General features: G+C 42.5%; 1 protein-coding gene across 1 annotated transcript in view; it reads left to right on the top strand.

Moving 5' to 3' along the window:
- The window catches only part of ZNF451 (zinc finger protein 451), a 347114-nt gene that overhangs the window by 82855 nt on the left and 249669 nt on the right, over positions 1–14590 (top strand). Inside the window, 2 exon segments of the mRNA XM_029595684.1 lie at positions 6032–6179; positions 10925–11051. Coding sequence (XP_029451544.1) covers positions 6032–6179; positions 10925–11051 — 275 coding nt within the window.

Below are 14590 nucleotides of genomic sequence, written 5' to 3'. Positions count from 1 at the left end.
GTTTTTTTTTTTGTTTTTTTGGTGGGTTTTTTTAAGTGATGGGAGGTCATTTTCAATTTGGATGTTTCCTTTAGTTTGGCCACTGCTCCAAGGACCTTTTCCAAGCGTGGTGGTGGCAACTTATGTTAAAAAGGAATTTTAGTTTATCCTTATTTGAACAATTGGTTGATCTGGACAAAGTTGCCCTAGTCAATAAAGCGGCTTCGGGGTAGTCCAGTTACTACAGGAGCTGGTTTGTGTGATGAACTTCGCAAAGAGCAAGTTGCACCCTTCTCATTCTCCAGGGTATCTGGGGCTTGTTTTGACATGAAGCAATGTAGCATCCAGTTAATATTTATTAGTTTGTATCATGTAAAACCGTAAAGATAGAACCTTGTGTTCTGAATAACGGTATATAAGAATTGCATAAATAATAATAAATAAATAATGGTGAAGAGAATTCAGAAGTTGCAAGGTCAGGTATGTTCTTTGTTAGACACAAAGAGACCCTAGACGTGGAGCTACTTCAAGTGTTGGGTTCTATGGCAGTGGCCCTGGATCTGGTTCCTTGGGCAAGGGTGCATATGAGGCCCTTACACAAGACCTTGTTATTCAGGTGGGAAACTTGGTCACAAGATTATATGATAAGATTTGCTGTTCCAGAGTAGATTAGAGGTGGCTAGTTAATGAGAATCTGGAGAAAACAATGGATTTGGAATCTCCCTCTTGGATCATGGGGTCGGTGGATGCCAGTCTGTTCAGTTGGGGAGCATAATAACAAGCTCTGGTAAAGCAGGAGACTTGTATGGCAGAAGAGGCCAGGTGAACTATCAACTGTTTAGAGTCCAGAATGATACATTTAGCTCATCTCCAGTTTTTGCCAGTTCTCCAGGGACAAGCTGTCAGAATTTTGTTTGGCAATTCAACAGCGGTAGCATATATAAATCACCATGGTAGGGATGAAAGTTTCTCAAGTGTCATCTTGGCCTCTCATATCGCAGGAATTGAGAATGTTCAAATGGGTTTTCTCATTCACAACATGCTGGATCCCGGAGAATGGATGTTGTCACAGAAAGCTTTTACTCACATTGTGTTTTGTTTTAGGAGGCTACTGATGGATCTGATAGTGGCCAGCAAATGTAGAAAGGTGGTTCAGAAAGAAGGGAAAAATGGTTGTCCAGGTTGGATGCATTGGTCCAGGAATAGCCCTTTAGAAGGCCTACTTTGTGTCTCCCCCATGGCCACTGGTAGGCAGAATCCTACAAAAGATCTTGAGGCATCGACTGGTTATCCTAGTGGCTGCCAATTGGCTGAGATGCCTGTGGTATGTGGATTCAGATTTCTGAATGTAGATTAAGGTTATTTCAGGGCAGGGGCAAGCGGAGCACAAGGACATGGATTGATTTTGTCTTGTGATTTGGCCCTTGAGAGAGCTCATTTAAATGAGAGCAGTTATTCCCATAAAGTGATGGATACACTTTTGCGAGCTAGAAATACCTCTATATCCTTGATGTACATATAGATCTGGTGGGTTTTTGAGCATTGGCACTTAACTAAGGAAATTCCAGCTAGAAAAGCTTCCGTCTCAGGCATTTTGCAGTTTTTGCAGGAGGGCTTGGATATCGTTTTGGCCTTGAATTTCTCAAAGGTCCAGATTGCAGCTATTGTCTGCTACATAGACTGGGTTCTGGGCAGATTTTTATCTTCTTACCCAGATGCATCACATTTCTTAAGAGTATTAAAGCATATTAGATCTCCAGTGAGAGATCTGGTCCTGTTCTGAAATTTGAATCTGTTGGTATGGTCTTCTTTTGACCCTTTGAAAAAAATCTCAGACTTCTCACTTTCAGTATCGTGTTCTTGGTAGAAATCTCTTCAACTAGGTAAATTTCCGAATTGCAACAGCTATTATGCGCAGAGCACTTTTTTTGTTCTTTACTAAGGAAATGGCGAGGATGTCATGGTGGTACAGGCTGGGGTCAGGGAACACCCCCTCAGATGTGATACAGGACCGCAGGGCAAGGCTTGGGTTTATCTCTTGCCTAGCCAACCCCCTCCCCAGCAGGTTGAGTCCTTGGGTTCTGGGGGCCAGTAGGGCTTGGCTTCGGTGGCAGAACATCATGATGTGTAGTCTGGACAAGCTGGAGAGAGGCTGGACAAGCAGGGCAAGCGCAGGCAGGACCTGAGGTAGGGCACAGTCTGGAGGTTGTGGCAAAAATAGGCTGGAAGCAGGGGTTAGGACTGGACACAGACTCAGGCTGGGTAGGATAATGAGCACAGACTGGGAGTAGGTACAGACTGGGGCAAGACAAGACAATGGCAAGGCAGGGAATGGATACTGGGAACTGGATTAGGCAGTACAAGACCAAACAGCCAAGAACACTGAGGTCCGAAAGCAGCAAAACAGAAGTTTGGTAGGCTGCTAGGAATAAGGCCCAAAAGTCACTAGGCAAGAAGAGCCCTGGATAGGCTTGCCAGGCAAGGCACAAGGTGAGAGAAGGCCACAGAGCAAGGTACAAGGTAAGAGCAGACCTGGAAAGGTCTCAAGGAAAGGAAAGGTCTGAGTAGGCCACAGAGTAAGGTACAAGGTAAGAGCAGGACTGGAGGTCACAAGGCATGGAATAAGGAAAGCATGGCCAGGTCAGAGAGCCAAAGGTGACTCCCATGAAGAGGAAAATAGCTAATGACAAGGCAGGCTTCAGTAGTTCAGGAACTGCCAAGTGAGGAAGGTAGTGAGGAGATGTTTCAATTAGCTGGGAGCTGGTTGGTGTACCAGTAGATACTTGAAAAGCAATGACTTGGTCTTGTTTACATTCATTTTTGAAGAATTATTGTCTAGATGTTTGACTCACAGAGGAGGCTTCCTCAGGCTTGGAGGTCTTGAGAGTGGGTTTGGCAGGATCCTGCCCAGTTCAGAGGGAGCTTGGGCACATCCCATGCATCTGGATTGCTCTGGATTGCTCTGGATGGATGAAGAAGAATACATTTGTTCTTAACTGATAAAAATTTCCTTTCCTTGAATCCAGCCAGACCAGTCCAGGACACTCCCTATGCTGCCAAACATTTATATACTTCAAGGCCTTATATGCAGGAGGAAATAATCATATTTGGTTTTAACAGGTAAAGTTTTATTATAAAGTTTTGAAATGTTCAGCTGTTTGTTGTTTAACTGTGTTTCTTCTTCTGAAAGTCCTTTGGTGGGGGGAAGGAGAGATATGATTTTTTTTTTATTCTTAACTTGTTATAGAAGTTACTGGCAGCCTGAGGTCAACATGGGAGTCTGTCAGAAATCTTTTTGGTCTCTCTCCATCTGCTAGTTGGTGGACATAACCCATATGACTGGAGTAATCTGGCTCTATTCAAGGAAAGGAAATTATCAAATAAGAATCATTTTATCCTTTCATGTGATTTTTCCCAGAAAATATATCCATGTTCATTGCAAGAAGAACAAAAATAGGAGAAACTAGTGAAAAAATATGACTCTTCAGTTTTACAGGTAAATATAATTTTTGTTCTTCTTGCAATGAACACTGATAAATTCAGAGGAAAACTAAAATAAAAACTAAAAACAAAATCTCTAAAAAAAAGTTTTAGGAGAATTAGAAAAGGTGTACAGAGAAGGTCAACAAAAAATGATAAAGATGATAGATTAGCTCCCTTATGAAGAAAGACTAAATAGGCTAGGGCTCTTCAGCATGGAGAGATCTGAAAAACAATATGAAATCATGACTGGAAGGGGGACGACAAGTGAGGTGATCAAATTTGCAGATGACACAAAATTGTGCAGTTTAGTTAAATCTCAAGCGGATTGTGATAAATTGCAGGAGAATCTTGTGAGACTAGAAGACTAGGCTTCCAAATGGCAGATGAAATTTAATGTGGACAAGTGCAAGGTGATGCATAAAGGGAAAAATAACCCTAACTGTAGTTACATAATGTTAGATTCTGTCTTAGGAGATGCCACTCAGGAAAGACATTTAGGTGTCATAGTGGATAATACATTGAAATTGTTAGCTCAATGTGCTATGGTGGTCCAAAAAGCAAACAATGTTAGGAATTATTAGGAAAGGAATGTCAAATAGAACGCTTGATGTCATAATGCCTCTGTATAGCTCCATGGTGAGACTGCACCTTGAATACTGTGTTCAATTCTGGTCACCGCATCTCAAAATGGATATAGCTGTACTGGAGAACGTGCAGAGAAGGGTGACCAAAATATAAGGGGCATGGAATGGCTCCCAAATGAGAAAAAGCTAGAGTATAGGGCTATTCAGTTTGGCGAAGAAATGATTGATGTGGGATATGATAGAGGTCTACAAAATTATGAAAGGACTTGAAAAAGTTAATGTAAATCGGTTATTTACTCTCTCAGATAATAGAAGGACTAGGGGGCACTCCATGAAGGTAGCAAATAACTCATTTAAAACAAATCGAAGGAAATTATTTTTCACTCAGTGCATAGTTAAGCTCCGGAATTCATTGCCAGAGGATGTGGTTGCAGCAGTTAGTGTAACTGAGTTTAAAAAATGTTTGGATAAGTTCTGAAAGGAAAAAAATCCATAAATGCTATTAATCAATAAGGAATAGTAGCTTGAGATCTTTTTAATGTTTGGGTTCTTGACTTGGATTGGCCACCTTTGGAAACAGGATGCTGAGCCTAATGGACCCCTGGTCTGACCCAGTATGGCATATCTTATGTTCTTATGAGCAAGTAAATAGAGAACAGTTATTTACTCTTTCAAACTGTGGTAGATTTAAAGCAATTTAAGAAGGTGTATTTTCAGTCAATGCCCAAACTGGAATTTGTTGCCAGAAAATATGGTCGTCTAGTAGTAAAGCTGACTTTAAAAAAAAAAACCAACAAAAACGGTTTGGACGAGTCTCTGAAGGACAAGTACAATAAAAAAAAAAATATTAGCCTAGTACCGTTTTTCCCTGAAAATAAGCCCTACCCAGAAAATAAGCCATAGCATGATTTTTCAGGATTTTTGAGAATGCTCGAAATATACGCCCTATTCCAAAAATAAGCCCTAGTTACAGTTCATAAAAAAAGTAAATTTAAATAGTGTCCAGGCAGCTATATATGTAAAAAATTAAATCAATTGGCAATAGAATGCAGCAGGACAGATAGATCCTTCACCAAGGAAAGCAGGCACCCCAAAAGAATCGCACTCAAAAGACCCCACGAGACCCAAAACAATAAGGATTAGCACGTGCTCCTCTGGCGTCACTCTACTCCCGAGCCCATTATATTAGAGCGTTGTGGCTGCTTCCAGTTACCAGGGGGAGCCAACTGCTACAAGTGGCTGCAGTGGAACACGGAAGAGAGCAGCTGGAACGCCAAGGGACCTGACAGGCATGCCTGTGACGGGAGTGATGCCAGCAGGCCTACCCGATCTGTGTGTGAGAGCCCGGCACCTGCTAATCCTTAGTTTTGAGTCTCGTGGGCTCTTTTGAGTGCGATTCTTTTGGGGGTGTCTGCTTTTCTTGGTGAAGGGTCAGGGCTTGGAGAGTTATGATGATGTTCCAGAATGTGATGACATGATTATATTTGAATAAATGTTGATTTTTTTTGTTCAAGAATAAATGTAGATTGTTGTTCATGGAAAAATAAGACATCCCCTGAAAATAAGCCCTAATGCATCTTTTAGAGCAAAAATTAGTATAAGACCCTGTCTTATTTTCGGGGAAACACGGTAGACTTGGGTATCACAGCAGTGAATGACTCTTCCCTTTCTTGGCGCTTCTGGGTGTTCCAGGAGACCCGAATTGGCCACTGCCGGACAGGATGCTGAGCTCAATATACCATTGGTCTGACACAGCATGGCATGTCTTGTTTTTATTGCCATACTTTCCAAGACTATGTATTTTAATCCATTTGTGACTGTCTTTCAAGACTTGTGTTCCCTTCATCAAGGGTACAACATTTTTCTGAAGCCTAGTTCAAAACTAATGAAACCTGTTGTCACAGCATACATATCCACTCAAATGCTGAAAATATTTACTGAATAAATTTTAAAGAAAATCTCTTCTTCCTGTTTTTCCCCTCTAGCTCTCAAATTGGGCACAGTTAATCCAGGGCGCAGTGTGTTATTTAAAAGAAGACAGCAGTGGCCAGTAAACAGTCCCATCCTTTGTCCTGTCATGCATTGCAATAGGAAGTTCGACAATAAATCACTTTTACTAGGTCATCTGCAGAGGTGAGTTCTTATTTTTACTGTTTCTAAACTCTTAAAAAAAAAATTGCCTTTTTGCTGCAATAGATTTTATATCACCATATTCAGCGCTTATGTTACATGCCAGTGGTTTTCACTTTATATTATTTTAATCCAAGATGGTGCTGTTGGCTTCTGGACAGGTGTTAAGATTTTAGGTGCTGCTATGGTACTTAAATGTATTTATTTAGTTTATTTATTACCTGTTAATCCACAGTATTAACCATAGCGGGGTACAACATAAAATCATAAAATACAGCAATGAGCAACAAACAAAAACAGTACAAAGCATGAGTATTGTTCTTACTTGCTCCACTAGTATCTCTAACTTATCCAGCCTAGGAAGACCTTTTTGTATCCATCTAATAAAAAAAAACTAAGCTTCTGTAATGAGGTAAGGGAGGATGAATGATAGGTAGGAAAAAACTAACCAAGTCCAATTTCTTTCTTCACACCCATGTTTATGTAAAATAATTTGTGAAGTTTGACTAGCTAATAGGTACAGCTCTAATTTTTCTATCACTTCTTTAGTATTCAAATGAAAGCATTTCATTATTATAGTATACTTTGTAATCATTTCAATTTGCAACCACTTTGTTTTTTATAGCTTTGTACTGTTTTCTCGTAGTCCTTTCTTCTTCATCCATCCTTTCCCAAAACACAGATGCACATCTCCATTTCTGGAGAAGTTCCTCTGAATATTTTAACACTCTGGCTCTCTAAGGGCTAAAGGAGAATCCTCTTTTAAAGTTTGTTTAGCATCCGTGCTCTTTATTGGAGCATATTGTTGTCTTTCCTCTTTTGGGGCCTGAGCATATCATCTCCATGAACTGACCAAACCCTGATGGACGAGAGAGCCAAATATAGACCACAAGCCATTGATGGATAGTACTAGAGTGTTTTTTTTTTTTTGTATCTTTATTCACCTTCCCATAAGCTTTAATTATTGAGTCAGACACAAATCTGATAACTCTCATTGGCAGGACAAATTATAAAGTTTGGTTTTTAGTCTCTCTAACCTTTTTGAAGAAGGGAGTTAAAAATGCGTGACTTCTTTATTTATCATCTTGTTGTAGCATTTTTATCCTACTTTCTGATATGCTTTGACTTCTCCTTGACAAATCACCCTTTTTCTATTTAAAGTTTTATATTTTTATTTCAGTAGTTGTTGGACGTTCTGTAATATTTATTCTGACTTCTCCTGTTCACCTGAGTAGAAGTAAGCCCTATCTGAAGAGAATACAGAGGAACTGTTTTTATTCAGCTTCCAAGTTAAATAACAGACAATTTTAGTGAGGAAGCAATGGTGGTTTTATGTTTTTGGAGGTAGAGGGGAGGTCCCAGTTTATAGTCAATTAGGTATCATTTCAGAAAATGAGATGAATGTTAAACCAACCAGTCCAACCAACTTCCTACAGACCAATACTGCATATTCTCCATTCCCAGAATAAAAAAAAGAGGAGGAGGACTCCTGCTCGCTGCCAAAAAAACACTCAACCTAACCCTCCAGCCCATTTCCTCCCCCCCCCCCCCGCCATCTCGAAATCTCCCTATTTAAATCACCAACCCTACAAATCTGTCTAATCTATGCCCCACCTGGGCTCCTTGAAAACGACCTATCCCCTCTAATTGAATATATATCCAAGAACTTGGACTTACGTACCCCTACCATCATCCTCGGCGATCTAAACCTCCATGTTGACAAGACCCCCCACTCTCCAGCATGCCACTCCCTTCTCACCTCACTACTAGCCCTAGGCTTCAAACAAATTATATCTAACCCCACCCACAAGGCAGGCCACACCCTAGACCTCCTCTTTACCAACGACAAGATTCAATCTGAACCCCCCTCCTATCAACCTATTCCCTGGTCTGACCATTTCCGCATCGAAACCACATGCTCCATCAATCTCCTTCCTCCTTCACACCACCCAAGGAAACCATTCATTTCCGAAAATCCAGCTCAACGGAAGAGCTCATCTCTGCCCTCACCGACGAGCTATCCAACCTAGATCTCTCTGATGCAGAATCCGCACTCTCCTCATGGCATCCGATAACTAGCGACATAGCCAACACCCTCTGCCCTGAACAAACACGAGAAATCAACCCCGCTAATACCGGAAAGAAACCATGGTACTCCCTCGAGCTCCAAGCCATGAAGCGCCATCTCAGAAAACTTGAAAAAAAATGGCGCAAGGAGCAGTCCACATCCCACCAATCTGCCTTTAGATCCTACCTCCATTCCTATAAAGAGGCCACTGACAAAGCCAAGAGGGACTACTATGCCCAGAAGATCCATCACCTCCAATTCAACGCTAAGGCCCTCTTCAATTTTGCTGCCTCCCTCACCAAAACCAATTCCACCCTCCCTCCCGACACAAATCACCCCGCTAAATGCGAAGAACTCGCACAATACTTTCACAAAAGAATTGACATAATCATGTCACGCTTCCCCCCACACACAACTCTTCCCATTAGTACACCGAGTAGCCCCTTAGTCCCCTCACACAGCCCCACTACCACACAACTAAGCAACACACCTGCCACCCTCAGTTCTTTTGATACTATAACATACACGGAAATAGAAACCATTCTTAAAAAAATCAACCCTGCAACCCACCCTACAGATACCATCCCCACCAAAACCCTTCTCTCAATCCCCAACATCATCTCTAAACCTATCACAGACATTATTAATTGCTCAATTTCCTCTGGCACAGTACCCAGTCTACTCAAACAAGCCATAATTAAACCAATCCTTAAAAAACCTACTCTGGATCCAACAGACCCAGCCAACTACCGCCCAATCTCCAATCTACCCTTTATCTCGAAAATACTAGAAAAAGTCATCAACAGGCAACTTACAACCTATCTTGATGACCACCACATTCTATTCCCATCGCAATTCGGATTTCGCCGGCACCATAGCACTGAAACCCTACTCACCTCCCTCTCTGACCACATTCTAAAAGCCCTTGACAAAGGTCAATCATATATCCTTGCCCTTCTGGATATCTCTGCAGCCTTTGACACTGTCCATCACACCCTACTAATTGAGCGACTAAGAGAAATTGTTATAACTGATGCCGCTCTCTCCTGGTTCAAATCATACCTTTCCAACAGGCAATACCAAGTAAAAAGCGGTCTCCTCCACCATGTTCAATATATACCTCTTACCTCTCTGCCAACTGCTTTCAAGTCTCGGCCTCCCACATTTCATATATGCCGATGATGTTCAAATCCTGATTCCTGTAACCGATATCATACCCATGGCCCTAAAAACTTGGGAAACCGCCCTTGCAGCCATCAGCACCCTGCTCGCAAATAATTATTTCGCTCTCAATGCCTCCAAAACGGAGCTCCTCTTCATCTCACCCCCCCTACAGCAACCAATACTCCACCCTCCACACACCTCTTCCCCCCTCCACATTCATTCAACAAGTGCGAAGCCTTGGTGTCATCCTTGATAACCACCACAACTTGAAAAAATTCATTAACTCAACTTTGAAAGAGGGTTTCTTCAAACTTCACACACTCAAAAAACTGAAACCCCTGCTTCACATCAATGATTTCCGCACAGTCCTGCAAGCCACCATTCTTGCCAAGCTCGACTACTGTAATGCCATCCTCCTCGGCCTCCCAAAAAACGCCCTACGGCCCTTACAGATGCTCCAAAACTCAGCAGCGCACATTCTCACCAATGCCCACCGAGAGGATCACATCACCCCCGTCCTCAAGCACCTACATTGGCTGCCACTCAACTCCAGGATCATTTACAAAGCACTCACCCTCATCCACAAAACCACTCACAATCGCGACATGTCCTGGTTCCAAGATCACCTCCGAATCCACGTTCACAACAGACCTACCAGAGCGCAACACCTTGCCACAATGCATACTCCCTCTCCTAAAATGTCCAAACTTAAATCCACCAGGGCACGTGCTCTCTCCCTAGCCGGACCCGCCCTCTGGAACAAAATGCCTCCAACCCTTCGCTTAGAATCTTGTCATAAAAGATTCAAACAGAACCTCAAGACCTGGCTCTTCAAACAGGCCTTCTCCTAACCCCCCTCATAATTTCATTGTTTCCTCTTCGCTCCGTTGAAACTCTGTCGAATTATCCAGTATACCCCAGCTAGTTCACCCCTCCTCTCCCCCTTTATTCCCAGCCACCTTTTATGCCAGGCGTTCTCCTGTGCACTTTGCCTCCCTCTCCCGGCTTAAGCCCTACCTATATCACCAGTCACTTCACACAATGTTACCCACTTTTAACTCTCCTGTCAAAATTTTATTCTCTGTAAAACTTAAACTGTTAATAACCTAATTATTCATGACTGCCTTATACCAACGCTTACTTTGTAACTAGTTCTCTGTATTGCCTATTGTTTTACTTGCTCATGTTTATCATGGTTACCTTTATTAACGTTCACCTTGTAACTCGTTCTGTGTAAAGCTTGTTGCTATGTTCAGTTATCTGTGAACCGGGATGTTGTTCCCAACGTATCCCGGTATATAAAAACACTTAAATAAATAAATAAATAAATAAATAAATAAAACAAACATGATGCTTTTAAATATCCATCCAGCTAAGAAATCGTCTAAGGTGATCAAATACATTTGTTTCCAAAGGTTTAAACAGATTAGTGCTAATGTTTACATTGATCATACCACCAACCTGTTTTTATTTGTCCTTAAAATTGTTCCATCTTGTACCATTTATATCTTTGTAGGTTTGACCATTCTCCATGTGATCCAACAGTAACACTTCATGGACCTCCCTCTAACGGCTATGCCTGTGCTGTGTGCTTCAACACATTTGTATCTCAGCAGCAATACAATAATCACCTCTTAACTAAGGCAAGACTTACATATAACAATAGGTAGTCATTTAAACAACCTAAGAGTTTTTCATGCTTAATTGCTGCTGTGTTTGCACAAACTATGCTGGGTCAGGATGGTTTTGCAGGTAAATATAATGTGAAATAGATGTCCTATTCCACTTGTTTTTTTGGCTCAGCTGCAGCACTGTGGTACAGAAAACTCATGTGGAAGTCTGTTGGCAAGGTATGAGCATCTTGACGAGATGATGTGACCTTTCTGATATAAGGAGGTTAATTGCTGTTGTGGAGCAAATTCTTACTGGCTCAAGAACAACTCTGAAGGATTTAGGCTTTGAGACTTGCCTCGGAGAGAAAAGGGAGGTGAAAAATAAGGAAAATGATTTCCCTTAAAGGGCACATCTTCCTATATTATTTCTATCTGTTTTTTGCATCTGTATGGGTGCGCATAGTGACAGTGACTTTATGAAAAGTTTCTGTATTGATGCTTTTCTAATTGTACCAGAATGTAGAGTTCTGGTGTAGTGAATTAAGTTGTCCTTCTCTGTTAATTTTAACTGATTTTGAACACTGATATCTTACAGCAGTGTTTCCCCAACCCTCTCCTGGAAGCACACCTATCCAGTTAGGTTTTCAAAATTGTCATAATGAATATGCATGAGGTTTTTTTTATTTATTTATTTATTTATTTATTTATTTAACAGTTTTCTATACTGGCATTAAAATACACATCATATCGGTTTACATTATAACAGCAGGTAGAAATTACATCGAACGGGGAGATGGGGATGGAGAACCGACAGGAACAAGAGTTAGAGGGGCTTTAACGGGGAGCCCGTGGCAATAGTTAAAATAGAAAGGGGGAGGAGGAGGGAGCTATTTACAAAGGGAGAGTTGGGGGGGAGAAAAATTTGGGGCTAAAATACAAGGAAGGGGTAGAAGGAGGGGGAGCAGATATTTACATGGGCGGTGGGAGAGGGTGGATTGTAGCAAAGCTAGTCCGGAAAGGCTTGGTGGAATAGCCAGGTTTTTAGCATTTTGCGGAATTTATTTGGGCCTGACTCCAGGCGGAGATTTGATGGCAGAGCATTCCATTGGGTTGGGCCTGCAATTGAGAGGGCACGGTCTCTTGTTGAAGTTAGTCTGGCACTCTTAAGGGGTGGGACTTGAAGGGTAAGTTTGTGGTTTGCTCTGGTGGGGCGGGTGGAATGTGTGAGATGGAACGGTTCATTGAGCCAGTTGGAGTTATCTTTGTATATAGCTTTATATATGATGGTGAGTGATTTGAAGAGTATTTGTGATGGGATGGGAAGCCAATGCAGGTCTTTTAGGATAGGGGTTATGTGGTCTGTTTTTCTAGCGTTGCTAATTATCCTTGCAGTAGCATTTTGGAGAATCTGTAAGGGTTTAATGGTGGAGTAGGGGAGACCAAAGTATAGCGAGTTGCAGTAGTCTAGCTTGGATGACATAGTGGCTTGGATGACTGTTTTGAGGTCATGCATGTGGAGCAGTGGCTTGAGCTTTTTTATGATGTTGAGTTTATAAAAGCCACCTTTCAGTACAGAGCTAATGTGTTTTTTTAGGTTCAGTAATGGGTCGATTAGGACGCCAAGGTTCTGAACTGCGGGTTGTGATGTGAGAGAGAGGGCCATTGGGTCATTGGTGGGAATGGATTTGAGGGTCTGGTGGTTATGGATAAGTATGAGCTCAGTTTTGGAAGAATTGAGGGCAAGTTGTAGGGATGTGAGGAGGGAGTTAATGGAGGTGAGGCAGTCCTCCCAGTAGCTTATCGTGGCAGCCAGGGATTCACGTAGTGGGATGATGATCTGAACATCATCCGCATAGTTGTAAAATTTGAGGCCAAGTTCAGTGAGGTGATGACAGAGGGGGAGGAGGTAAATGTTGAAGAGGGTAGAGGAGAGGGAGGAACCTTGGGGGACACCCTGGGAGAGGGTGAAGTGTGAGGATTCGTGATTTCCGATTTTAACAGAGAAACGTCTGTTTGTCAGGTATGATTTGAACCAGAGGAGGGCTATGCTGGAGATACCTATATCTGCTAGGCGGGAGATGAGTAGATTGTGGCTTATAGTGTCAAAGGCCGCAGATATATCAAGAAAGGCAATGAGATAGTTGTGTCCGTGGTCAAGACCGGTGAGGAGGGAGTCAGTGAGTGATAGTAGGAGGGTTTCGGTGTTCAGGTTTTTTCGAAAGCCAAATTGGGAGGAGTGAAGGATGTTGTTATCTTCGAGATAGTCCATCAGTTGTGTGTTTACTACTTTCTCCAAGACTTTTGCAATGAATGGGAGATTCGAGATGGGACGGTAGTTTGGGTCTTTGGGGTCAAGTGTAGGTTTCTTGATAAGGGGTTTGACAATAGCATGTTTTAGGGAATCAGGAACGGAGCCGGACGCTAGGGAGCAGTTGATGATATCTGCTAAGGATTTTGCTATGGTGTTGGGAATGGAGAGTAGGGATTTGGTAGGTATGGTATCGGATGGGTGGGATGCTGGTTTGATTTTTTTGAGGATGGACTCTATTTCCTTGGAGGAGGTGAGATCAATGGAGTGAAGCGAACTTTTATGGGTTTGCGGGGTTTGATTGTGAGAGGGAGTGTTTGAAAGGTGGGTGGTGGTTTGGGGGAATCTGAGGAGGAGGTTGGCTATTTTGTTGTGGAAGTACAGGGCTAGTTCTTGACATTTGGAGCTGGCTTCCTCATCGGTGATAGTGGGGATGATGGGTTTGGTGAGGGCTGCAACGTAGGAGAATAGGACCTTGGGATTAAATGTGTATTGGTGAATCTTGGTGGCGTAATAGTCACGTTTAGTTTTTTGAATGGTAAGGCGATATGTGTGTAGATATGTTTTGTAGGATGCGGAGTGCTGCGAGGTAGGGTCTTTGCGCCAGGCTCTCTCTTTTTGTCTGAGGGTGAGTTTCATTTGGTGTAGTTCTGTGTTGTACCAGGGCTTGCTGTTGGAAGAAGGTGTGTGTTTGTGGTTAATGAGAGGGCATAAGGTGTTAGCTATGTCCTGGGAGAGTTTACTCCATGAGTTGAGTGCAGTATCAGGGGATGTGCAGTCAAGTTTATTTGAGGAGTCAGTGAGGGCAGCGGTGAGCTCTTCGGATGAGCAGGGTTTGCGGAAAGAGAATGAGTTGTTTTGGGGCTGATTGCAGGTGGAAGTGGTATTTATGGTGAGATGGGATTCAATAAGGGAGTGGTCAGACCATGGTACAGGGGTACATGTGGGTGGTGAGGGGGTCTGAATGTTAGAGTTGATAAATACGAGGTCTAGGGTGTGCCCTGCTTTGTGTGTGGGGGTGGTTATAATTTGGAAGAAGCCTAAGGCCTGTAGGGCAGATAGTATGGTTTCACAGGATGGTGAGAGGGGAGAGGAGTCAACGTGGAGATTGAAATCTCCCAGTATAATGGCTGATTTTTCGTTGTTGATATTGTTAGATACGATTTCGATGAGGGGGGAGGGATTGTGTTCTAGTAGGCCTGGGGGGGGGCGTAAACAATGCATATTTGAAGGTCAGTGGATCTGAATAGGCCAACTTCAA

This window comes from Rhinatrema bivittatum, chromosome 3, assembly GCF_901001135.1.
Source record: "Rhinatrema bivittatum chromosome 3, aRhiBiv1.1, whole genome shotgun sequence".
Lineage (NCBI taxonomy): Eukaryota > Metazoa > Chordata > Amphibia > Gymnophiona > Rhinatrematidae > Rhinatrema > Rhinatrema bivittatum.
The sequence above is the reverse complement of the archived record's forward strand: the minus strand, read 5'-3'. Positions and strand labels throughout refer to the sequence as shown.